Source organism: Colletotrichum truncatum (genome assembly GCF_014235925.2).
Source record: "Colletotrichum truncatum strain CMES1059 chromosome Unknown Contig_0009, whole genome shotgun sequence".
Taxonomy (NCBI): Eukaryota; Fungi; Ascomycota; class Sordariomycetes; order Glomerellales; family Glomerellaceae; genus Colletotrichum; species Colletotrichum truncatum.
In genome coordinates this window covers 2,122,086-2,148,388 of record NW_027222406.1, presented here as the reverse complement: position 1 = coordinate 2,148,388, position 26,303 = coordinate 2,122,086, and the positions used below count along the sequence as shown (strand labels likewise).

Here is a 26,303-nt window from a genome sequence, read left to right as displayed (position 1 = left end):
GATAGTTGCTGCTGTCATATTTTCTCGGCGCCTCGCTGCGGCGGCCGGGATGCCTGAGCATGATGCATCAAGCCAGGCATGGGCGACCGCATTGCCATCTCTTCTCGACATCTGCAACTCCAGAGAAGAAGGGCGTAGGAAATCTGACGATGAGAACAGGTTTGTTGTCATTTTGCGTTTTCCCTTTTCCTTTTCAAATGTCCATGTAAGCACCACTGTCTAACAGTTTTCATTAAGCCGTCACAACTCCACAACACCTGGTCTTATCCCACCATCTCCAAGTCAACATGGGATTGGACGGCCATTCAAAGACCCAGAGAAAGCCAGGTTATTCATGCACTATATACAAGATCTCTCCATGTGGGTAAGCTTAATAGCGCACAATGTTGGGTGTTCCAAGGTAACTCGGTGGTGCAGGTCGACATTTGCGATGCAAAGCGTCATTTTGGAACAGAAGTGCCCAAAAGGGCCTGCCACTCGCCGTTGCTGGCTTATTCAATAATTGCTCTCGCATCTCGGAGCCTTTGTTCCATCGCCGGAACAGATGACTCTAAACCTTCCTCATATTACAGCCATGCTCTGCAGATTCTCATTCCACTCCTGGATAGCTCGTTTGAGGCTCTGAACGAAGAGGTCCTGGCTGCTATCGTGATACTCAGGCAATACGAAGAGATGACGGGTAGGTCTTGAGAAATGACCACTTGGATATCGCATGTTGACATTGCCTAGATACCGACTTTGGCGTCCATCTATCCGGTAGCTCCAAGCTTTTAAACTCAATGTTCAGCTTGGCGAGTAAAGGCGGCCTGGGAGAAGCAGCGAGCTGGATCGTTCTCCGCCAAGACTACTGGGTCGCACTCGTCAAGTCTCAGCCAATAAGCATCAACTTGGACAGCTATAAAGGCTCCAGCTCCTTCGTTCGAACAGAGCCGGAGTGCCTAGCCAACCAAGCCGTGTTCCTCTGCGCCCAGGCAATAGCTTATGCGTTCCAGCCAGTCGGCATAAGAGACCTTGCCAGGTGGAACAAGCTTAACCAAGACCTGGGCACATGGCTTGTCTCTAATCCTTGGCATGCCGACCCCCTTTGGGTGGAGCCACCGCACGACAATAGCGCTAATGGTTCCGCGTTTCCTACAATATGGATGACGCATCCTGCGCATGGTGAAGATGTCCTTTCCCCCCCCCGCGAGTTCCTGCTTTTTTTCTTACCGAATTATAGTGGTTGGATACCAGCACTACAGCCTTGCCCGTATGGTTCTGCACATCTTCAACCCGTACCTTAGTAAACCAAGTTTTGACACTTTTAAGAAAAGAAGAGAGTCGGATGTAAGTCTGCATGTCGCGTTTGTCCATGCGTAAGTGGCTCGTCTGAGATTATACAGAAAGCGGTATTGGACAACTTTAGAGTGTTGTTGGGTTTGGCTATAAGCAACCCCTCGGTTGTAAACGCCAGCTTCACGGCAGCCCACACATTAAGAGCTTGTGAGTGACCGCCCATAGGATTCCAAACAAAAACGTTCTAACTTGCCCACTAAGGCGGCGTTTACCTTACTAATCCCAAAGAGCAAAGAGAGAGCTTAGAGTTCCTGGAAAAAATTCACAAAAGGACAGGCTGGCTGACGAAGGACCTTAATGAGCAGTTGATTTTTCAGTGGTCACAAGATGATAGAAGCAGTGCATTTGGATATTTACTTTCAGAAAAGGGAAAGTGAGGGGTGGTACTGTTGTTAGTATTTAGTATTTAAATATGCAGCTGCGATGATTGGTTGAGACAAGGATGTTGCACGATTAGCGTATTACCGAGTATGATGAGCTAGAACTCACGACCTTCCTCAATGCTCTTCCAGGTTTATATGGATAGTTAATTTGATTTCCATTGGGAATTTACGTAAACTAGTTAAATCACTCAACGCAGTAGTTGGTAAAACGAAAATTTTTGATGACCCTGTCTAATAATCCTCTGATCCCTAATTACAACTTGGTAGTCTTCTCAATGCGACGGCCGATTTCATCAAAGTAGAGCTTCTTGCCGGTCTCGAGCGCTTCTTGCAAGTAAGAGCCAATCTGTACGGCCTTGACAGCTCCAGTCAACTTAATGGGCAACTTGGTATTGTCGAGGGCAGCAGCGGTGAACTCGTTTGCCTCCTGTTTTCATTATTAGCTTCAAGTCTCATATTTACTCTGCAAGAGCATCGGTATAGCTTACGGCAACAAATGCGTATTCAAATCTTCCATAGTAGTGCGCAGGGACCTCCCTCGTGATACCCTGAGGTCCGTAAATGTTGACAAAGTTGGATTGGGGGTTGCCGTTGACGGTCAGCTTGCCGCCAGTGCCGATGATCTCGGTGGTGTCCTCCTGTCCGTGTGCCATCATGCGTGAGTTGTAAAAGTAGGCGATCTTGCCGCCCCAGAACTCGACGATTCCGACGGCGTTATCGCAGTCGCCGTGCTCTCTCAACTCGGGTGATACAGCGGTGATGCCTGAAGCGGAGACTGACTTCACAACGGAATCCTCGCCAAAGAACCACATCGCCAGGTCAATGTCGTGGACTGCGTATATATGTTAGATCAGCAAGACACGCGGCAGGGTGCACAGGCATGTTAGGTACGCACCACTCATATCAACAAAGCAGCCACCGTTCAGCGCAGCATACTTCACGAAGAAACCGCTAGGATCATGCTTGTCGCAGGTTTGCGATCTGATGATTGATGGCCTACCGATGAGACCGGATTCTGCCTTCTCGAAAGCATCTCTGTACGACGCGTCGAAGCGGCGAGAGAAGCCGCACATGACTTTGAGATGAGGCTTGTGCTGAGCAGCAGTAACGACCTCCGTTGACTGTAGCACATTAGTAAATATTCCTCGCGGCTCCAGGCTCATTTTCGAAAGGCGCTCTCACCTTTTCCAAGCTAAGAGAAATAGGCTTCTCGCACAAGACATGGAGATCCCTGTTGATGGCCTTGATAGCCTCCTCCGCATGAACCTTGGTGACCGTTGCGATGACGACAGCCTGGATTCCCTCGTGGTTAAGCATCTCATCGTAGTCGGTGTAAAGGGTGACTCCGTATGGCTCAAGGTTGGCTCTAGCCCACACGAGTTCGTTCTGGTCCGGGGTGAAGGCGGCAACGAGCTCCGCCCGGGGAGTGCGGTGCAGAAAGTTGACAGCATGACGCTTGCCCATACGGCCAAGGCCAGCGGCACCAATCTTCAACTTTTGAACCATTTTGTGAAATGTGAGAAATTAGGGACTCTGGTTTGTATATATGAGTTTACAATGCTGCTTTGAGAGTCTTGGAGGTAACGGGATGGGAAAGATGCGAGGAAGGCTAGCGTGCTGAAAACATACTTTTGAGAAGAAGAACGTTCGTCTTATATACGCGACTCAAAACAACAGAATGCACAAAGATGGAGCTCGGGTGTTTATCCTCATCATAGGATGTACGTACGACATGACTGCAGTAGTCGAAGTCACCAAGTTGATGTGCTGCGGCATTCGGGGCTCGATAGTGCCAGATGCCATGGCCGGAGGCTGAAGCTGCTGGACATGCCTCCGACCAACGTCAAACTGTAGACCAATCATAAACATCGAATCTACCTGTGAGGTTGAAAATCCGCGGAAAATGATGCCGTACAATCCTAAAACAGCAAAATTCTCGCGATTTGGTGTTTGATACCAACCGCGGGGAAGTGGGTCTGGGCGAGTATCGAGTCATGTGGGGGCTTCAAAGATCTCGCGCAAAAATTGCTGTTTGTGACACATTTGGTAAAGGTTCGCGAGGTCAAAAGTCAAACTCGGTTTAAAACATTTTCAACAGTGAAAAACTGGTAAACTGCACAAGTAAGTAAGGTATCGTGGGAAAAGACTTTATTTAGGTACGGTATTCTAGTACTTTTTTATAGCAAATTCGATGTACAATTGTTTGATCAGCCAAACTAAGCCAGACTTAAGGTTATAAGCAGCCCCGGCACAAAATCACGATTAGCAGTAGTCATGCTGCTGTCTAACAACCAACAGATAAATGTTATGTTAATGGCCAATCACCTATTCAGAATCACATTTCTTTGCCTACAGAGAACGTCAAAATTGACGCCCACGTAATTAGACTATTGGTTTACCACCGGACCATGTGCCAACCGCCTCCAACTAACTACTTGCAGCCCGGAAGATACTCGGTGTTCTCCATTCCCCTCCAGCGGACCCCATCTTTTCCCCGCACTCAAAGACTTGTGTCACACGGACCACTGCATATATCGGGGCATGCATTCAACCCATGCACCCGGCTATTGTTTCCCATATAAAACTAACGGGGATGTCATTTTGTGCATGAAAACCTTCAAATCGGTAATTACCGAATAGACGGTTATATAATCAACCCAATAACCCCTAGACAGTCTCTAAGGAATGGAAGCATCTTTTTTTACCCCATAAGTGGTGGGCAAATTGACTGCGTGACAGTTATGAGCCCAGTACCTCATGGTGACAATTACCAATTGAAAAACCGACTTCCAGAAGGGAGCAGTTCAGACTTATGCCATAGACAAGGGCACTCAATTGACGAAGTTACCGACCCATGAGACTTTGGCAGTCAAGTCCACCAAACAAAACATCAATTCCAATCACACAAGGCTGAACGTTGAAGTGTTGAAACATTCAATCACAAAAGAACTTCTGGTCATCAATTCATATCATCAACACTTATCAAAAAATCACAAAAAGTTCATCTCAACTCAGGGGGACTTACCACATCTGAGGAGTTGAACCCAGGACTCTTAACTTGAACCTTATATAAGTTCATGCTCGACCATACCACTGATACGCAGCCAGGAGGGTTGGAATTACGAAACGGAAGAGACACCTAGTTGCTCATTTTATGCCTCTGAAAGCTTCGGGCAGATAAGACGAACAGGTGGTTCACTTTATAGTCTTCGTGTAACGGAACCGATAAGACTTTTTACAAATTGCGAAAACTCCACAACCCTGAATTGAACCCACGAAGGGGAGCTTGCCAGTCTTACGGTCCTTGCGAATAGCTACAAGTTGGGTGGCTAGACCAACTACACTAAACGGCAGGTTCATTAGACAGGGGGGGCGTCTTGCGTTTTGTTGAGAATTGAGGCGTTGAGATTGGCTATATACCCTCAAACCTCTAGGCAACAATCGACAAAATCACCAACTTGAAACAAGAAGTGTCTAGTCACGAACTCAATCTTGGCCACGGCGAAAAATCAACTGCACAACGATCAGAAGAGAGAGACCAGTTCTCTTTTCAAGAGAGATCATGAATTCAACTACGGAAACTGCAAAATACACACAGCGGCTACAGACTGACAGCGACTGGAACCACTGGTTCAACAACTTACAGATGCTGGCAAACGTTCATGAAGTCTGGGACTATGTGAATCCAAAAGGAACCAAGATTAATACTAAGCCAAGATTGGAATTCCCAGACCCAAAAGACCTCAGACAAGAAGAACGAGCAAACTATAGCAACGTTATCAGCTATGGAAAAGCTATCTATCAAGAAGAAAAAGACCAATACAACCAGGTTCGGCGAAGTCTTCTAGAAATTCACAGTTGGATCATGAACACTGTAGCAGCCACTTATATCAGCCAAGTCAGCAAGGAGCAAACAGTCAGGGATATCATAAAAGCTCTTGAAAAACAGCTAGCGCCAGACAACTTTGGGAGACAACAAATGGTATTGGAAAGATATAACAAGCATATGCTATCAATCAAAAGAGCAAAACTTGGAGGATGGCTCATAATCTATCGAGAAATCATGGATGAAGCCCAAACAATCGGAATCCCTGCTCTCAGCGATCCAGTTACTCAAGTCTCTGAGTTCTTGAAAGCAGTCAAGCAAATTGCACCAGATTACTACACATCTGCCTCTTACGACTTCACAAAGCGATACAAGGATGACCCAACCTACAGTTCGATCAGCAAGACTGCTGGAATTGAGCAAGCTAACGATTTCCGCAGTTGGGTGAGAACTTTCCACCCAGACTGGTTGAATGCTGCTCCATTAAAAGACACGAGTTTCGCTACTTGGCAAGGAGAAAACGAACAAGGAATAAAACAGGGGGCAAAACGAGAGCAAAAGTGTGCAGCTTGCCCAAACGAAAGTCACCGATTTGTTGATTGCAAACATGCCAACCCTAAGAAGCGAGGCCCAAACTATCATGAAGATAATCCAGAAAATAAGAAAGCACTGGAAAGATTGAATGAGTATCTCCAGAAGAAACCACACTTAAAGAGAATAGTTGAAAAACTACGAAAAGGGGCAAGCGATCAGCAGTCTCAAAAGTCCCCAGATCGAGCAACATCTTCCTCAAACTGGAGAAACACTACACAATCATCATCCCACTATACTCAAGAAGTGTCTGATGGAGAAGGATCACTCTCATCTTTCGTCACTATCGTCAATCAAGGAGAAGCAAGTCTCTATTCAGGATTCCCACTGTCAGACAGTGTGATAGTAGACTCAGGAACAGGATTCCACATCTGCAACGACTCCTCAAGACTTCATGATCTCGACTACACAGTCACAAAAGACTTCACCACTGGAGGAGGAGATGTACATGCAATTGCGAAAGGCACAATGATCATCAAACCAAACCAAGGCGGCAAATCCAACAACAAGGAGATCAAAGTCAGAAATGTATGGCTTGTGCCTGGATACCCAACATCGCTCCTTGGGACAGAACCGCTGAAGCAAAAAGGGATCATCTTTACAACAGGAATACCGGGTCTTATCGACTCAAAAGGCAGACTTCTATTCAAAACACCAAACCGATATGGTCAATACATTATTGAAGCTGGCCCAGCTCTGCTGAACAATACCTCGTTCAGCAATACCGAGAAGACTGTGAGATTCAGCCCAACCGTAGAAAGGAAACCAACCAAAGGTTTTCAGTCAACAAGACAACCACTCCCAACATCATCAGCAGAAGCCAAGTTGTGGCATGAGAGACTTGGTCATCCAGGCGCTGAGGGACTGGAACAGCTACTTAAAACAGCTCTTGGGATACAGATAAAAGGAATCACAAAAGTGGAATGTGATGCCTGTGCTGTTGGGAAGGCAACTCGCCAAATTTCCCGCAGAAACCCAGACCATTGGCCAACTGCTGTAGGAGATTATCTATCTCTCGACTTCTTTACACTTAGCAAAGCATACAATGGGGAGAAGGTGATCCTGCTGGTCAGCGATGGCTGGTCAGGGTTCTTCTGGATAAGAACTCTTCGTACTCGAAAGGAGGGACTACAAGCTATGACAGAATTAGCAGCATACCTCGAGAGACAGTGCTTTATCAAAATCTCTATTCTACGCCTAGATTGGGAGGTTGCTTTACGCAATGCGTTTGAACTATGGGCAGCTGTGAATGGATATATGATTGAAAGATCAGCTGAGTACACTGGTGCTCAAAACCCAGCAGAAAGAGCTGGAGGTGCTGTGTTTATGATCATGAGAGCACTTCGATTTCAATCTCGCTTTCCTGAATTGATGGCACCAGAGCTGGCAAAAGCAGCAGTTTATCTGTCAAACAGATTGCCTCGAAGACGCCACAAGTGGCAGACACCATTGGGGTTGGTCAACACTTGGCTGAACTCTCATCAACAGTCTACCCACAAGAGGGCTGAAAAGCCACAACTAGCACACTTGAGGCGATATGGCTGCAGAGCTTACCCCTTGACACAAAACTACAAGAGAGGAATAGAAAAGTCAAACAAAACTGCGCCAAGAGCTCATATTGGCTATCTATGTGGTTATGACAGCACAAATATCTACAGAATCTGGATCCCAGCAATAGGAAAAGTCATGAGAACTAGAGACGTTACTTTCGACGAAAACACGCTGTATGATCCAAGGATTGAGGATACCAGCAAGTTAAGCCAAATGGAACTTGAATTCCAGTTCACAGAAATGGATATCCCATTCACAAATCCAATTGAACAAGACCTAGACACAGCTGGCTGGGATGGAGAAGATTTCAGCGATAATATTACCGGGCCACTACCCGCCTCGAATCCAGCCGCTCAAGAAACAACACCGGCAACACCGATGCAGGAGAAAGAATCAGGGGATTTTCAATTACCTACACCCACTTCTCTATCACCAACAGTACAGCTGTCAGATTCTCAAACAACTGAGGGGGTGAGGGAGACTCCAGAAACTCCAGAAGTATCGCCAACTCCAGAACAATCGGATCAAAGTGAGACCATAGAGGAAACCTCAACAGACCGACTCGAACTACAACAGACACCAGTCATAGAATTGGAACCAGAAGAAATCATACCACAAGATTCCTCCACAGTAATCCCAAACATAGCGAGAAGGGGAAGACCTCGTGGCAGCAGAAATCACAACATCTACAATCGATCAGCCCCTCTTGGTCAAACAAATCAACAGCCACCAGAAGCAACAAGATCATCACAAAGACTGAGAAGAGCAAGAGAATCCCACTTCACACTGCAATCTACGGATACAGTAAAAGGAAGAGATCAATGGGATGCATCAGCAGATGATTTAGGCAATCCACACCAAAAGACACTTCCACCAGTTCCAAAGAATTACAGTGAAGCGATCAAACACCAATACAGTCACAAATGGATTGCTGCAATGAATATTGAGAACAGATCACTATGGCAAATGGGCACGTTTGAAATGATTGATCTTGGCAATATTGATCAAGACACTCAGCGAATTATCCCATTGAAGTGGGTATTCACATATAAGGGCAGCAAAGGATATCTCAAGAAGTTCAAAGCGAGGATCTGTGTTCGAGGAGATCTCCAACCGACAAATGAACTAGAGACCTATGCCTCAACGCTTGCTGGTATATCGCTGCGAAGTCTCATGGCAATTGTGGCGAGATTTGACTTAGAGACTCTTCAATTGGACGCAGTCAACGCATTTACACATGCCACAATTGATGAGGAAGTCTATGTTTGGTTTCCTCCAGGATTCAGACAAGAGGGATACTGTCTTGCCCTGCGAAAAGCACTATATGGATTGAGACGAAGCCCACTGCTATGGCAAAAGAATCTGGAGAGATCATTCAAGAAGCTTGGCCTTATCCCACTCCAAGAAGATGACTGTATCTACACCAATCAATACTTCATAGTATTCCACTTTGTGGACGATATTGGGGTTATATACCATAAAAAGCATGAAACCAAAGTAAAAGAAGCAGTTCAACAACTCAAAAAGGAGTATGAAATGAAAGATATGGGAGAATTGAGTATCTTCCTAGGAGTCAGAATAATAAGAGAACGAAAAACCCGTCAACTATGGATGAGTCTCGACAACTATATATCTAAGGTCACTGAAGAATTCAAGATCAGAACCTCAACCAAGCGACGCCAAACACCTATGGCAATAGATAACCTGGTCCCAAGTCCTGGTCAGGCTACGCCAGAGGAAATCAACTACTATCAACGGAAGGTTGGATCAATCAACTATGCTGGAGTGATTGGCAGACCAGATATAGCTCGAACAAGCTCGAGACTAGCAGAATTCCTATCAAATCCATCTTCTGAACACCAGAAAGCAGCATATGAATGCTTACAATATCTTGAGGACAACAAATACCTCGCTATCGAGTTCAACTGCAAAGGGAAAGGAGTCCTCTACTGCGCCTCAGACGCTTCATTCGCTGATGACTCTGTCACTCGAAAAAGCACTCAAGGATATGTGATGATGCTATTCGGAGGTCCAATTCATTGGAAAGCAGTCAAACAACGAAGAGTAGTCACTTCAAGCACAGAAGCTGAGCTTGCTGCTTTGACAGCAGCCACAAGAGAATATATGGCAACCATTCGACTCATGGAACAATTGAATCTCCAATTAGATGATAAATACATCATGCAATGCGACAATAAGCAAACTCTTCGACTATTGATTGCTGAAAGACCCCAAGCGACTAGCAAATTACGCCATATCAATATCAACAACTTATGGCTTCGCCAGGAATTACAGAAGGGATCAATTGACTTTCAATGGGTTCCAACCAACGAAATGGTGGCAGACGGTATGACTAAAGCAATGCCAGCCCAAAAACACAACCACTTTATCGCCCAATTGGGTATGGCGAATATTGAACATTTGATCGAGAAGAACGCAGTATGAATCTGGAATTTGGTAGTAAGTATACGGAGTTCTGAATAGTATCATTTCTGTATTTGAATGAGAATACAGAGAATCAACCTACAACAGGTTGCCTCTCTGAGGGGGTGTGTCACACGGACCACTGCATATATCGGGGCATGCATTCAACCCATGCACCCGGCTATTGTTTCCCATATAAAACTAACGGGGATGTCATTTTGTGCATGAAAACCTTCAAATCGGTAATTACCGAATAGACGGTTATATAATCAACCCAATAACCCCTAGACAGTCTCTAAGGAATGGAAGCATCTTTTTTTACCCCATAAGTGGTGGGCAAATTGACTGCGTGACAACTTGCCTAGTGAGCCAAGTACGGATAAAAGTCAGCGAGCACCCTCACAAAGCCTATGAGAACCTCCCGCCAGCCAACCCGCATTTTGCCCATTGCCCCAGATTCTCGGATTACTCAACCCCACGAACGCGTGAATCCATTCCGCGTAGCTGTTAACCCTTCTCGTCAGATTAGATGATCTCGCGTAGAATATCGGGGCCCTTTTAATGCCTAGATCGGAAAACGTAAGAAGACCAGGGTGCGATAGCTGCCGTTCAAGGTAAGTCTTTCCGTCGCGCCTTGGAACACTGAGAGTAATCTGCGGGGAACAATCTCACGTGGCGCTTTATTACCCGATTTGAATCCCCATTGCTCTGATGGCTAATTCAACTCGGCATCTTCCCCAGACATATCAAATGTAAGTGTGGGGTTAGACTTCCACACGAAGACGTCTGCAGGGCAACTATTCACCATGAAATGTCCTCGATTTAGGTGACAAAGGCGACCCTTGCGGCCAATGTGTCAAAAAGAACAAAGTGTGTGTCCGTGGCACCAAGCTCAAGTTTCGGCATATTACAGTATCAAGGTACGCCTCATGTCGTGGTTCCCTTTAAACAAATCGGTTACCACTGACTGAATGTTCAACCTCAGCGGCACAACCGGGAACCGTAGCGACCAGTTATATGAATTCTCTGACGCCCAAAAATGGTGTAAAGTTTCCGGGAAGAGGATACGGTTCATTGACGAGACCGCGGATATCAACAGCATCCACAACGAGGACTTTGAAAGTGACGACGACATTATATCCGACGAAGAAAGCCCTCCTAGCCCTCCGAAACCGACGCAACGCGCTATAAGGGAGGACACTAACAATGTTGCTTACTCTTCCCAACGCAATGGCAAGACTCCAGAAACAAATGCCAAAAGGCTTGGAGAAGGAGATGCGCTGCCAATTGAGCGCGGTCAACCGTATCCCCTCATCAAGCTCCCCGCCTTGCATCCGCATCCCACCTTTCACAGTCCAGATTCATTAGGCCACCTGTCAATAGATGAACCTCCTCAGACGTTCTCACCAGCACCTCGAAGCCAGCTTTCCGGGCCAATTGGTTCCATTAGCTCCATCGGCAGCAACAGCTGGAGCGAAGATCCTAGTCTGCCCGAGCCCAGGCGATCATTCCACACGACAAATTTTCCACTGAAGGACTACCGAGAGGCGAATTTAATACGGTATTTTATTGAAGTTATTGCCCCTTTCTTCGACTGTGGTGATCCGCGGGATAGATTCAGAACTCTACTTCCACAACAAGCCGCCAAGAGCCCCTTGTTGCTGAACGCCGTCTTGGCCATAGCAGCCAAGTCAAAGGATGTGGACGGTAGCCTCGCATTTTTCGATAAACCGGCAGAACACTACTATGGGGAGGCACTGAATCTGCTCCAGCCATTCTTGGGAAGCCTTGCCCAGGAAGTTGATGACCATCAGGTCACCGCCGCCGTTTTGCTACGGCTTTATCACAGCATTGAAGGTATGTAACTAACCGTATCCTAGCCGCCTTCGATGCTCGCAACCCCAGACCAACGCTGTGCCGTTTCTTCGTCGTCCAGTACAGGAGGCTTTAGATCTCTCACTTACTTTCCTAGTTTCTGTTTTTAGTGCAGACACTCAACATTTTATAGTTTCCAGCAGCATATCGGAGCTACTCGCATCGCGAGCTTCACTGATCCCGAAAGGTGGACTCGCCGAGGCGGCACTCTGGGGCTGGATTCGTTTGGAAGTGTTTCGAGCAGTGATGCAGCAGGAGGTGTTGGACCTCAGTTTAGATCGTCTCGAACTCGACCGCAGCGTAGAGCCCGCAGACGACGAGACGTGGATGTGGAGGATGGTGCTTCACTCCATCGACATTCTCAGGTACTGCTTTGGGGCGAAGGGGAGTTCTGCGACGTATGAAAAGCTTTCGGCGTATGCAGCCCGGTGGATGAGATCGGTCCCAGAGACGTTCTTGCCGATCTATTTCAACCCCTCAACTGGCAATGCTCCCTTCCCCGAGGTGCTGTTTCTCACCGAATCCGTTGTGGTAGGACTACAGTTTTATCATCTGAATCGGATACTGCTGATGGCACACAACCCTAATATGCCACGGCTGGGCAAGAATCAGAAACTTGCAGCTCGGGCGTTAGATGTTCGTATTGGCCCTTACACCGATTGTGCCTTTAGGATTTTCGATTTAATTCAGCCATATACTTGCAGGACGAGATAATCAGCGACTTGAAGATTATGTGTGGCATTGCAGAATCCCATGGTCGCGGCACACCTGCTCATATGTAAGCTGCCCTCCCACTTTTCCATCTTTCGCTTCATTCTCCTTTGGCACTCGTGTCACTTCTCTTCTGCTCTGGTAACACCGTCTTCAACTTATTAACCTTTAACCTGGCGGTAGATTGGCATGTATGGGGATAACACTGGCCGGGGATCGCTTCAAGCTGCCAGCTGAACAAGAAGCGCTCTTGAAGATATTTACCTCAACTGCAGAAGTCTACAGGTGGGATACAGTTCAGATGTAAGTTTGGGTTCAGAAGCCTCCATTCGCATCATCTAACTCATCTCCTTGCTGCAGTGTGCAGCATTTAAAAGAAGCATGGAGTTGGCCGGAAGACACGGTATCCGAACCCACCTGAGTACAAATGCATTACAAGGTCCCACTTAGATACGTGTATCGCTGAAGGTCGTCCGGGGTGTTACATCGTCGGAGAGCAGACAACGACATCCGGCGTGGTACGAGTGTCAGATATTGGCAGCCAAAGCTCCTACCATAGCGCGATAGCATAATCGTTAGTAGGCGCGCCATCTGCTCGACAGATCGGAAGCATGCCGAGCGAGGCTGTACAGGATGACAGGCTGCCCTAATACACCACGATCCGAAGGGCTTCGCCAAGATACCGTGACTAATATATAGCAATCACCATCGCCCCATGAAGATTACTCTGCACACTTTGGCGTTGTTAGTTACGGTGTCTCCTGAGATTCTATGAACCGCCTGATTTGTCAGTGCCAAATGGCTGATTATAACAGAGGCGAGGAACCACAAAAACCTCTCATATGGACCAGTAATGACCAGCCGGTCAAGTTTGATTCTCGGTCGATCTCGGTCATGACAGCAGCTCAATCTCCCATTGTCCGAGCTCCAGTTCGTCCATAAGAGGTGGCCAAGCGCTGTATCACTCCACACTCTCCGCGAAACTCATGGTTTGCTCCACCGCGTAGGCAGAATTTGAAGGCCGCGATGGGAACCGTGTTCGCCTCCGACCGCGCATTGATTCATATTCTATCCGTGCTGGATGGGGCTTTCAGGGATCTGCGGCCGGACTGGCTATTTCCAGACCCAATAAAGAGCTCCAAGAAGGGGGGGGGGGGGGGGGGGGGGGGGGGGGGCTCTCTATACTAGTGACCGTGTGTCATCTATGTGGCCCTTTTTCTGGCCCCCCAAGCTCCATTGATGAGAAACCTCCGAAGAGGGGAGAGAGACTCTTTCGAATGTATGCAGGGGTGGATTATCTGACAGCTGCCGGGAGAACCAACTAAACGTTTGCCATGCTTTTTTGAACAAAGGATTCAAAGGGATCATGCAGCACCCCTCCCCAGGATCGCCTAGAAACAAACCATCAGGAAGCCCGCCATTCATTATAATTCTCCGAGTGCATTGTTCATCTTCAGCCCTCATAGGCCTAGAGTCCCCATCAGATGGGTCGACGCCGTCTGCATTTTTGTTGTTCGAGAAAATCTGACCATGTGGCGCGCTAGACATGCGCAGAATGTTTAGCGCTGCGGGGCTCGCTCCGTACCAAGTCTTCTTCCCTCCCTCCCCCCGTTGTGCCCCTGAGCGAAGCATAGCGTCCTCAAATTTGGTGTTTTGGCATCCCAGACGTTGCCCACTTGAGCAGAAATTTTCACTGACAGCTTGTCTCGTCAACTGTTTACGGATCTGAGCAAAGCTACTCGAGTCGTCTCAGGTCATCTCATGTGCACTCTACATGATCTTCTACGGAGCTTTTAACTTGGTTGGCCCGGTTTCTTTACCAGAGATATAAAGACTGGATGAGCTCAGAGCTCGGGAGTGACCGATGGAGTCCCGCTGAAGCAGGCATACCCGTTTATATCGGCATGCTCAATTTACTTACGTAGTGCTAGTCTCATCGTTTTCGCTTCCTTGTCGCGTGTCCAGGCTTAGGCATGATCGACAGGAGCAGAAGAGTACCACTGTAGGGGTTTACAGCTCACCAAGAAAAAAAAAAAAGAGACAACCGGGGGCTGCAACGTAGGGCCCAAGGGGGCGTTGTTGACTGACATCGCACGGTCACGTCCCGAAGTGGCGCCTCACCAAGCGAGATCGGTTCTGTTCTAGCGTCATGGGCCAGAATGCCATCACCCCCATCGGGCTATTGGTCAAACAAAAACGTCCGTCCACCCGGAGTTACTTTCCGGAGCGGCTCTGGTCAGGGTCCCTAGCTAGTCTCGACTTGTGCAGATGCGGCATTTGTCCCGGGCCCCCCTTCCTACCGACCGATGGATTTACCGAATTTGAACAATTCTTCAACAAAGTTGCTAGTTTTCGGCACTATAGATCCTAACTCTTGTACAATAGCTCCCCCTATGCTGCGAGATACTAGGAGAAAACTCAAGTGGGGATGTCGTGCGAAAAGTCCAAACGGCAAAGCCCGGCCCTGTCGGAAGCACTCGATCTCGCTTCGATGATTGCAGAACCAGCCTAGGGGGCTCCATACAGGCCAGTATTAAGACGTCTAGGATCCATTTCATCCCAATTTAGGGCCCCAGCACCCGGAATCGATGTATGCGGTTACCACCAAGGACAATTCGAGGTGATATAAGAGCACATGGACCCGGATCGTGCTTCCCCAGAAACTCGATTTCTTTAGTAGTGGAACGGGAGGGTCAATTTCTTCGGGGTCACCCCAGTCAACAGATTCGAACACATGGCACCCATGGCTGAAAAGATTGAGAACCGCGGACCTGAGCTTTTGGGCGTCAACATCTTCTTCGTCACGACGGCAATCATTGCCACGGCGTTGAGATGTTACGTCAGGGCATTCTTGGTCAAGGCTTTTGGACGAGATGACTGGCTCATGGTTTTGGCTTTGGTATATCCCACCTGTCCAGCATAGCCGAAACACCTCCACTAACATCTACCAAAAGGCCTTCTTCACAGCCTACTCTTCTTTCTCGATAGCAGGTGTTCACTATGGCACCGGCCGGCATTTCAAGGACCTTACTGTGGAGAATATCCAAAGCGCAATGCAGGTATATATTTATTGCTGTAACACCGAGTCTGGCAAACGAACACATGGGCTAACCGTTGGCTTCCTAGTGCTGGTGGTACTGCTACCTGTTCTATGCCCTCAGTATGATCACGTCGAAGATGTCCATCGCCTATTTCCTCCTCCGAATCGCCACGACGAAGGCCCACCAATGGGTCATCTACACCGCAATGTTCTTCACCGTACTTTCTGGAGTGGTCTTCTTCTTCGTCACACTCTTCCAGTGCATGCCGGTGAACTACTTCTGGAACAAGCACATCCCCGGAAGCTGCATTGATATCAACATCGTCATCGGCTTGGCGTTCCTGTACAGTTCCTTCAGTGTCATCTCTGACCTGACCTTTGCGGTCCTGCCAGTCTTTTTAGTCTGGGGGCTTCAACTCAAGACAAAGGCCAAGCTCGCTCTGATTCCGTTGTTGATCATGGGTTGTGTGTATGTAAAGCCCTTTCCATGGTTCGTGTGTGCCTCACATCTGACAATTCAATCAGTGCAAGCTCAGCAGTTCTGGTGCGCTTTGGATACCTCATGAAACTCAAGGATCCAGACTTCCTATGTAAGTTGTCTCGATAGGATTCCGCCCCGAAAAAAAAGAATTTCTGGTGTCTGACAATGTGCAGGGGCAACACTCGACACCGCCATCTGGTCCTCAGTCGAACAGGGTCTTGCTATTACCGCCGGCAGTCTAGCAACGGTTCGTCCCCTCCTCAAGCTTCTCGGTTACAAACTCGGCATGACGTCGGATCCATCTCGTATGCGGGTGACCGATGAAGCTGCCAGACGCCCCTCTGCCTTTATGAACACGACTCAGCACACAAAGAACGGCCAGCCTCATGAAAACCACGAAGACGCCTATGGTTTATCTGTTTTCCCTTGCAAATGCTGCGGCAACTACAAGTGTGACAAGAGACAGAGTGGTACATCATCCAAGGGGAGGAGGCGGTCAAGTCTGGGTTTTCCTTCAAAGTCGAAGAAGGACGAGCCACACGCCTTGCAAAACGTCAAATCTGTTAGCGAAAGTGAGGAGGATTTGAATGTGGAACGAGCGAGAAGAGATTCGCATGATTCACAGGGTGTAGTTCCCCAAAGTTTTCTGAATACGGAACAAAAGTATTAATTTAGAACCGGTTATACAGGACGGTTGATGGAAGAAAAGCGTTAGAATAATGTTCTTGATCATTTTAGTTTTGCATATAGATGAAGTGTACAATGGCTTTAGCCATAATGTCGTGCTATTCGATATTGCGGTCACAAATGATGTTCAAATAAAAAATACAGCTGCATTATAATTAATACCATTATTAGCGTATCCACCTCGTCCAACTCCAGCATTCTTTTAGGCTTGTGAAATCTCTACCCTTATCGGTTCTGGCTAAGGATTACATCAGCCGCCTTTTCGCCGACCATGTAGGTGGAAACAGCCGTGAAGGTACCCGGAATACGGGGATAAACGGAAGCATCTACAACTCTGAGACCAGCGACACCTCGGACTCTGAAGCTGGAATCCAACACAGCCATGGGATCATTGTCTGCGCCAATCGCGCAGGTAGATGAGGCGTGATGACCCCAAGCTGTGTCCTTGATGTATTGCTTAATGGCTTCCTGAGATGTGATTCCGGCGCCGGGAAGAACCTCACGAACGGGTATCAGTTGACGGGCGAAGGCATCACGAGCAAGCTTCACTGTCTCTGCCATAGCTTGCAGATCAGCATTGGAGTCGCCGGAGCCGGTATCAAAGTAGTTGTAAAGGATATCGGGCACGTCCAGAGGGTCGGCTGATCGCAGCTTCACCGAGCCGGCAGTGTTCCTTGGATGGGACTTGAGAATAGCCCAGGTGAACCAGTCGTGATCGATCGTCGCGTTAATGCTGTAGTTGGGGAAGTATCCGCGGAAGTTAACCGGCCCACCAAACGCGAATACATCCCACTCATTCCTCTCCGCCACGGTGCTCTTGTAGAACGTAGCCGCCGCGAACCCAGAAGACTCGTATATTCCGCGGTCACCAAGAATAGGGTTTTTCCATCTGGTCAGGCACGGATCTGGCTGCCCGTAGAAACCAAACGTGCATCCATTCAAAGCACTGAAATTGGCTGGCGTGCGGCCCTGGACGGCGATCTCATAGTGATCCTGCAAATTTCCCCCAACGCCGGGGAGGTTCTTGATAACTGGAATTCCCAAACGCTGGAGTTCCTCGGCAGGACCGATGCCGCTTAGTTTGAGAATCTGGGGCGAGTTGTATGAACCTCCGGAAATGATGACTTCCCTGGACGCAGTCGCTGTACCGCGGACGCCCGAACCCGCATTTCGGGAGCGTGGGCTAGCGCGGTAAAGATATTTGCCGTCGAGAAACTCTACACCAGTCGCACGGGGAGGGGAAACATTGGTATTAAAGAGTACCTTGGTGACGTGACAGTTCAACCGCACATCAAGGGGATACCTCTTGCTCCCGTCAAAATTCTTCGCATCACGAACAGCGACGACGAACTCTCGCGATCCGACACGATTGGCACCGTTACTGGAGACGGGGATTTGGTAGTATCCAGGCTGCGTGTCCCGATTCGAGGCGGCAGAGTTGGCGTCTCCGAGGGTAAGGGTGGCGAGGTTGACAACCAGGTTTGTTTGATTACCAAGCGCGAAGGCGCCCCCAGACACAAGACTCAACAGTTGCGGATCCAGCAGAGCAAGGGTGAGCGGAGCGGTCTCCGTAGTTAGCCAGCCGTTATAACCGTGTCCAGGTTGCAGGGGGAGCAGGTAGCGGTTCCTTTCCATGCGGACGAAGTAGTTACGCATGTTGGACGCAGCCCATGACTGGTCGCCCGTGAGGCCGGCAATGTAGTCAAAGTCGGAGCGATGCGGGTAGACGGCTATGAGTGCGTTGTGCGCCGTACATCCTCCGAGGGTCCCGGACCGGGGATAAAGCGTGCCCTTCATCCGCGATCCCGGCGGTGGGTTGAGACCAGTGTATTCACCACCGCCAGGTGTGTCATACGAAGTCTTAAAATCACGCGCCTGACGGGCATCATCGTAGTAATGGCGAACGAAGAAGTCCCATGCCATGGAGTCATCTTCTGTGGACTTGGCTTGGTATGCTGGGACAGTATAATTTTCGTTGGCACCCTGGTCATCACCAGCTTCGATGAGGAGGGTTTTGCGACCGTTCAGAGCGAAACGGGCGGCTAGAACACCGCCTCCGGCACCAGAGCCCACGACAATGAAATCATAGCCGGTAAGGTCAACCGCTGAGACCGATGATGTTGTAACGGCCAAGAGGCCGAGTAGATGTGTGAGCTTCATGAAGAAAACAAAACAGCTGCTGCACTAAGGTCAGTCAGTCTTGCATAAATGTCAGAAACCCGCAAGCTTGATTTGAGGCTTACACTATGAGCTTCTGGCCGACTGGGACGTTTAATCCTCTCCAAGTTACCAAAGCTACGTAGTGAGGTGATGGTCGACTTTTATGAAGACACAATCACCTAATCACAAGCGCTTGTAGCGGGCGTCTCCCTTGAGCCGAAGCATGGATGTGTTTTCAAGCACTTGGCATATCTGCATTCCATCCCTAGACACAGTATTTCGAGCCTGTCTCAACCTAAATCACGCCGTTTACTCATGCAGCTTGATATTAGCTTAATGGCTATGTGTGCGGGGTCCCCAGGCTCGGCCCGTCCGGGCTCATACCGAGGTCTCTTCTCTCGTGTAGCTCGGGATCCGTCATCACCCTCATATTCCGAGCGACAAACTGGGACATTAGAGACATGAATTGGGAGAAACAGGACAACATCTTAGACAGACCGAGTATGACTTAAGTCCTGAACGTTACATTGACCCAGGATCGTAAGATGTCAGTTGAAAGTAGTACCCATCAAATGTTCATTATCTCTGTCCAAGTGGGATCGAACGAGAAACACCGACGAGTGTAGGTTAGAGAAGGTGAAAACGTCATCGGATCTTCAATGAAATTGAGTTTAGTACTGCATCCGCGCAAGAAACACAGGTCATCTGATGGTAGAGACAGTGCCCACGATTGGATTCTCTGATTTTTGTTTGTCAAAATGTCCTATCCCTGCCTCCAGCTTGCACCGCCCGACACCGTAGTAAACTATTAAGACCAATGTGACATCGGATTCATTTATAGTTCATTAGAGGCTCGAAATGGCATTTCGCAGGGCAGGAAGACCCATGTTTTGGTTGCCAGCACAGCTGTAGATCAGACAGCTTCAGCACACCTCAGCAGTGGTTTTCATTGCTACGTAGCAGACGCTAGCGTTTAGCGTCGTGCTAAGCACTCTAGGTCACTAAGGCATGTCTTTCCAGTGCTGGCGGTTTGCTAGTGTTGTCTTAGTGCTCGCCTCCCTTCCCACCCGCCGATCACTTGCAGGGTTCAAGTTCAGTAGATTGGGAAGCGCGGACCGGCTAATTGTGCATTGAGAACAGGATCGCACCTTGATGTGATATGAGAAATGCCAAACGAATAATTCAGCCTGATGTGTTGAGCATTCTTCACAGCGTTCATACATCTTGCCCAAGGTCCATCAGAGTTGAAGTTGACACTACACCGAGGCGGCCAATTCGTGCGAATTTGATCTTCGTTGCCTTTGAATATCAAGCCAAGGTAGGCCGATCGGCGACCTCGAAGCCCAGAAAGGAACTAATCTTTCACATAAACGGGTCCCAGCACTATTGTGATAGTCCTGATATGGATGAAAACTGCAAAAACATCCAGCCACCCGGTGTCAACAACAGTAGCGACACAGGGCCACGTTGTTAGTCTACGTCAGACCTCTTTGATTTTATTCTCAAACTGACTAGCTAGCTAAAAGAAACGTAAATAAAAATTGTCTGAAATGACTGCAGCCTCTAGTTTTGCGTTATTGAGCTTGAATTACCGAGCGCCAGCCACAGCAGCTTTGTGAATTCGGTCCGAAGCCAACGACTTTCTAGGGCGGTTGGACTAGAAGAACTTTAGTGGAAGCTCAGGCGCCTTACCAGTAAGCTTAATAAATGGGAGGAACAGTTGATTGCTTCGACATACTGAGCCGGCGTTCCTTCGGTGTGCTCAGACAGATATATCTAATCGCGATACCGCTTGTTGTCTTGGTTACGATATCTGATTTCCTCTGTGCAATCCTCAACTTCCATTACGATTAGCCTTTATCTCTTGTAAGAGGAGTCTTAAACGCCTGAACCCGAGATAATGATGCGTGCTCCAACATTGATCAGCGCCATTCTTCAGGTGCTCGCACGTTCGCAGTTCGCAGTTCTCTCCAGTCATTCATTTACCTAGGCCTACTGTGGTCGTCCCACCCAAGATATCGTGAGCACTCCGAACTCCACCTTCGCAAGCGAGGCATCCACAGCCCTGGTATCCACCATATAATCTTCCCAGTGGCCTAACTCCTCAACGATTCAGGATTATCCCTCAACCACAAATCCGCATTCGTAGTGTAGTGGTTATCATCCAAGCCTTCCATCTCTACTGAGGACTAGCTTGGGACCGGGTTTCGATTACCCGCGGATGCATCTTTTTTTTTCTTTTTTTTTTTTCTTCCACGATATACTTTCAATCTTGGAAGTCAGGTTTATGTATGCTTATGGCCACTTGCGAGTGCATTTTGAGGACGGAAATCCCGTGATAGCGGGCCGTTGTCAAGCCAGATTTCTTGTAGTGACGACTAGAAAACTGCATGGAGAACGAAATATCCGAGAATATCATCAGGATTCTTTAACAGTTTTTCGTTTCTCAATTAGAACGATCGTTAATTTTCGTCGAGGAGCCGGAAGAAGTTTGCTGCAGCCAAAAAGTTTCCATTCGCTGCTTAGTTTGTTGACGGGTTAGAGGCTTTGAATATGCACTAGACTAGGTATTTGATTGATTTCGCTGACTAGCCAGTGATTGAGAACCACACATGTTCAAAAGACATAGTTGCTTGAGTGAAGCTAGTCTAATGGTATCCATACACAGTATCGTCTTCTTAACTACTTTAAGACGGGGCTGTCTCTTCACCTGGGCGGTCGTATCCCAACTTTGGATACGGAGTGGGATACTTCCCGTCCTCATCAGCCACCCAGTTAGGGTAGCCAAGGTCCTGCAGTTGGCATTAGTAAGATGAATCAAGTTTTGCTGTGGAATTATCTTACGTAGAAAGGATTGCCGGACGTGCCCTGTCTCTTGAGCTCTGTGGCCTCATGCCACCACTCTATCTCAGGACGATGACGGCGTTTACACCACATGCATCTAGGGTCGATCTCGTCAGGAACCGTAGCACCGCATTTGCACCAGAACTAAAGGCAACAAGTCAGTAAAGCCGTTGAGAAAGCGCCAGAAAAGAGAACCCACTGCGCGGTCATGTTGGTGGTCATGTAATAGCTTCGTGATGGGTTCGTCGGAGTCATCCTCGGCCCAACCTCCCTCGAACTCAGTGTGTTCGTTGTAGTATCTCCCAGCTTCACGGTCGTATTCCCTAGAGCACTTCAGACAGATCCAGCGACTGTAGACGTTGCAGTCGCATCTGTCATTGAGGTACTTCCCCTCGATTTCCTTGTCGACTTTTGAGTCGCACGGTGGACAGAGGCACATGACGTTGTAAGACTGGCACGGCTCATTCAGGTGGGGGCGGCCGAAAGAGTATATGGAACGGTTTGGCCAGCGGGGGTAGTCTCTGCACTCTTCACAAATGTTGATGCCGCATCTGATGCACGGAAGAGCACCAGTTTCGTCGCATTTGAGGTTGTACAAACGCACTTCGATGGGCTCATCAAAGTCAATCTTCGGCTTCTGCTTGAGTTTCAGCTTCCAGTAGCGGATTCGGTGCGGGCCGTTAAAGTTTTGGCGCATGGCCAGACCTCGACCGTCGCAGAGACATGATCGCTTCAACTTCTCAAATATGAGTGAAGACCCTAGAATGGACAGGTAGTTGGCGTGATCTGTAAGGGCCAAGTGAAAGAGGTCAAGTGTTGAGACGTATTCGGCGAGGGTGGAAAGAATGGGATAAGACGAGATTAGGTGAGAGATTGTTGGTGGTTGCTGAGACATTGTAAGACTGTCTTGTGTGATAAAATCAGCCAATAAGGAATGCGAACTATGTATGTCATTCCAGAGAGCTGAGCCCGTCAAGTGCTAGCAGATCGTCAAGCACCTCCGTTGGCGTAAACATGAAGGATGAGGAGTCAACATTTGTGGCGGTGCTGCTGCCTGGTGGCGGCGGCGATTGCGAATCATCCCATGTTTTTTTTTCTTTTCTTTTTTTTCTGTGGCGGAGCCAAAGCGTTGCTTCATTTCATCAGCCTGTTGGTGCGTGTGGCTTACACACATTGAAACATGGATATGCCCAGATTCGAGCACAACTCAGAAATCCAACTATTGAATTTCTACAAGAAATGAAGCTCGTGATCCGGCGCAAGCCACGAGTTGTTGATGGTTTTTGTTGTTAAAAGAGAGAAGCGGGACTGATAGGTATCTAGCTCAAACAAGGCCGACCACAAATAACGTCTTTGAAAATGGATGTTCGGTGGAAATACCAGCCGCATTGGCTTCTTCAGGTCATAACCTATTAGATCGTCTTTCGGGTTGTCGGGTTCTTGAACTCTGCGAGCTTAGCTAACAATCTACTGTCTGGTGGGAATGATACATGTATCGGATGGTTCCTAGTTTCATCATTTGTTGACCATCACCTTGTTTCAGCCAAACGATCCACCAAGTTGCAGCCCCTCCTCTGCAAGTCTAGAATAACCTGCGCAATGATTAATCCAACTGGCTATGAGATCAGTGGCTAAAGCGAATGGCTCGGAATTAGACGCATGGCCCTCCCCTCATCCATTCTAGGTTAGCGCTATCTGAATACAACCCCAAGGCGGCTTGAGCCAGGGTTCGGAACCAAAATGGGCAGGTGTCATTGCAGTATTGTGCCCGTTAGGTTAATGCCCGTCAGTAACTCAGGTCTTTGAGGAGTAAAACTGGCACGTGGTGACAAGTTGGTCGGGTAATTGGGCCAATGGAGGCGGCCATCGGTGTTTAGTCTCCTGCCAGACGCACCCAGCCTCCTGTGAAGCTTATTCAACATCATTGGAAAACGAAATCCACAAATTTCGGTTGCTACAGGGAGTGAGAAGCGGCCTAGGTATCACGGAGCTATCTCCGATTTGTGCGCTTCGGACTGCAAGAGAGACCTTGGGCAATAATGCCATTTTCCCTATTCATTGCTACATGACTACTTTTCGGCCCTGGGTATCTGATTTTCTCGCCGCCCCGCCCAATGTGATGCCCTGGGATCTAGTTCAAACAAGCTACATCGCCGACACACACTGAGAAATACACGGATTCTGGTGACTGCTGTCATCCCCTCTTTCCGCTAGGCGCCATTGAGCGGTCCTGGTGAAATGGGTACTGTTGATAATCCCCCATTATCCTACTATTCGGACTACCCGCATAGACCCAGACTTCATAAGTCTTACGACCATCGGGGCCGTCTATGACAATACTGCGAAGGTCTCGTTGGTACGAAATCTCTGGCACTGCGACTTCGTAACCTTCGGCCTCTTTGCTTTTGCTTTGGATCGAACGTAGCGGCAAGGCATCGGTTGAAGTGCTCTTGCGCCTGCGCCACGGCGAGAAAAGACACTTTCGCATGTACTCGAGAAAAGGCCTTGTAGTCCCAAAGACAAAAAAGACGAGTAGCGACGCCGTGACTCCGGGCATAAAGAGAAGGAAGTCTTGCTTGGCCCGCTTCGATGAAAAGTCAGGCAAAGCTCTCTGGGTGTCTGATTCAATGTTTTTCCTGGCACTCATCGAAAATAGAATGATGGTAAGTTCGAAGACACTATTCGTGATGTTAGCCTCGCTGAAACTATCTCGCCGTCTCGCACATGCTGGTGGCCATTCTTACGTGAGGATGACAAACGAAATCATGAAGCGCGTCATGAGCCATCGATCGTAGATTCCTGGCTTGCGGGGGTTGCGCCCCTTTGATCCTCTTGTCGACGAGGATTGGCCATAATCGACGTTTAGGTTCTGAAGCTTACGCCTGGATTGAATGTACCGTATGAGGATTGACAGAATTGCGAGACTGCCAAACCCAATACTCCATAGTACTGCTGCATGTCAAATCCCGTTCGTGCTCGGTCGAGACAGGTTACCTACATGGCTGTCCAGCCAGTAACAAAAACCCGCCAAAATTTTGTCGGATTCCTGGAGACTGAAGTGAAGTAGTCGTGATGAGAGGGAACAAGATTGAGAATATCTTGCCACTTCGGTTAATGATCTTTAGAGGTTTCTTGAGCTTCGGCTTTTCGTTGAGGCCGTAGACTGACTGTGCCAATGCAAAGGCCCTAATTCTTGTCAGACACTGCGGGAAGCCGGGCTAAGAGTTTTTTCTTACCAGAACAACTCAAATAGTGCGAGTACGTTGTAGCAATAGTACTCTAACCTTTGTCAGTTCACGGGTACGACAACATTTGAGATGTAATGCCTCACGAATGTAATACAACACCAAGTCAGGCCCCATAGCACTATTCGAAATTACTAGTTCCGGATTCCCAAAGTTGGCCGAAGCATAATCAAAGCGTTCTGCCATGATGTTCTCCCAGTATATAATTAGACGGATTTGCTGTATAATGGAGCACAGCGTGCTCAGCGCCGTGAAATATGCCAGGCAGTTCACATCTATTGCCATGTCAACAAATGCCTTGAATCAGTCTTCAGATCAGGAAACGCACAGCTTATCCGTTCGTGATGCTGCCATGCTAGCCAGATGACTAGACAACTTGCCAAAAGGCACACAATAGAGTAGACGAGCACTCCGGCAGCGGTGCTTTCGGCATCGTGAGGGATCTGAGCCATGGTAGTCGTCACAGTATCTCCATGTCTGTACAAACCAAAAGAAGACGTTGATGATGAGGCACAGACCACATGCGTTCACAAGAAGGAATATTTCGAATATAGATATTTATCTAATTACCAGACTTGCCACACCAGTGTTGCTCGCAGCACCCAAAAGGGAAGCCGCTGAATGCATTATCACCCACCATCTTCTTGCGGAAGTAGGCCTAGTAATATTTCAACAGCCTTCGAGGCTCTTTGATTCATCCCATTTCTGACCGGAAAAATTATCGGACGAAGGATGAGCTTCAGATCGGCCCAAGCATCCAGATGTGGACGGACGCAGCCTATACGGCTGCAGGGGTTGAGGTATGAAACCCGACCCGCTTTTGATATAATGAGAACTTGGAAGGTATAAGATGACTCTTATGATCTTCACCTTTCCGGAAATGCTGACCGATGGATGACTATATCCTCGAAACATGTTCGACGGATTGTTTGCCAAAGGATAGTGCTGTCTAGGTTTGGCCTTGGTACGATAGATGATATCTACCCAGTTTGTTCGAGACTACGATGCAAATAGTAGAGGTTAATTGTGCATCGTTATTAACTAGTTGCCACGCGTCCGGAAATTAACCCCAAGAGTCGACCACCGGGTAGATTTGCGATTATCGAATTAAACACAATAATCCTTATTCGGTGTTGTCTCATTCGTCTGG

General features: G+C 48.2%; 7 protein-coding genes across 7 annotated transcripts; 3 read left to right on the top strand and 4 right to left on the bottom strand.

The window, feature by feature from the left end:
• Positions 1-334: 334 nt before the first annotated feature.
• CTRU02_213110 (zn 2cys6 transcription factor) lies at positions 335-1,712 on the top strand (the record flags this gene model as incomplete). Its single annotated transcript, XM_070205974.1, has 6 exons — positions 335-364; positions 418-679; positions 730-1,161; positions 1,220-1,326; positions 1,383-1,482; positions 1,537-1,712. The coding sequence occupies 6 exons, from the start codon at positions 335-337 to the stop codon at positions 1,710-1,712; spliced, it is 1,107 nt and encodes a 368-aa protein (XP_070060367.1).
• Positions 1,713-1,971: 259 nt separating this feature from the next.
• On the bottom strand, positions 1,972-3,224 carry CTRU02_213109 (nad binding rossmann fold-containing protein; the record flags this gene model as incomplete). Its single annotated transcript, XM_036721674.1, has 4 exons — positions 1,972-2,145; positions 2,207-2,550; positions 2,614-2,839; positions 2,901-3,224. The coding sequence occupies 4 exons, from the start codon at positions 3,222-3,224 to the stop codon at positions 1,972-1,974; spliced, it is 1,068 nt and encodes a 355-aa protein (XP_036586843.1).
• Positions 3,225-11,081: 7,857 nt separating this feature from the next.
• CTRU02_213108 (arca-like protein) lies at positions 11,082-12,699 on the top strand (the record flags this gene model as incomplete). The annotated part of the gene is made up of 2 exons (XM_070205973.1): positions 11,082-11,967; positions 12,089-12,699. 2 exons carry the CDS (start codon positions 11,082-11,084, stop codon positions 12,697-12,699), a joined length of 1,497 nt encoding a protein of 498 aa, XP_070060366.1.
• A 2,731-nt stretch (positions 12,700-15,430) lies between these two features.
• Positions 15,431-16,887, top strand: CTRU02_213106 (uncharacterized protein; the record flags this gene model as incomplete). The annotated part of the gene is made up of 5 exons (XM_036721670.1): positions 15,431-15,595; positions 15,651-15,755; positions 15,823-16,205; positions 16,262-16,326; positions 16,391-16,887. The coding sequence occupies 5 exons, from the start codon at positions 15,431-15,433 to the stop codon at positions 16,885-16,887; spliced, it is 1,215 nt and encodes a 404-aa protein (XP_036586840.1).
• Positions 16,888-17,129: 242 nt separating this feature from the next.
• CTRU02_213107 (choline dehydrogenase) lies at positions 17,130-19,064 on the bottom strand (the record flags this gene model as incomplete). The annotated part of the gene is made up of 1 exon (XM_036721671.1): positions 17,130-19,064. The coding sequence occupies one exon, from the start codon at positions 19,062-19,064 to the stop codon at positions 17,130-17,132; it is 1,935 nt and encodes a 644-aa protein (XP_036586839.1).
• Positions 19,065-21,751: 2,687 nt separating this feature from the next.
• On the bottom strand, positions 21,752-22,803 carry CTRU02_213105 (uncharacterized protein; the record flags this gene model as incomplete). The annotated part of the gene is made up of 3 exons (XM_036721669.1): positions 21,752-21,856; positions 21,909-22,052; positions 22,108-22,803. 3 exons carry the CDS (start codon positions 22,801-22,803, stop codon positions 21,752-21,754), a joined length of 945 nt encoding a protein of 314 aa, XP_036586838.1.
• Positions 22,804-24,102: 1,299 nt separating this feature from the next.
• On the bottom strand, positions 24,103-25,605 carry CTRU02_213104 (glycoside hydrolase; the record flags this gene model as incomplete). The annotated part of the gene is made up of 6 exons (XM_036721668.1): positions 24,103-24,586; positions 24,653-24,857; positions 24,907-25,094; positions 25,145-25,187; positions 25,240-25,428; positions 25,482-25,605. 6 exons carry the CDS (start codon positions 25,603-25,605, stop codon positions 24,103-24,105), a joined length of 1,233 nt encoding a protein of 410 aa, XP_036586837.1.
• Positions 25,606-26,303: the final 698 nt, after the last annotated feature.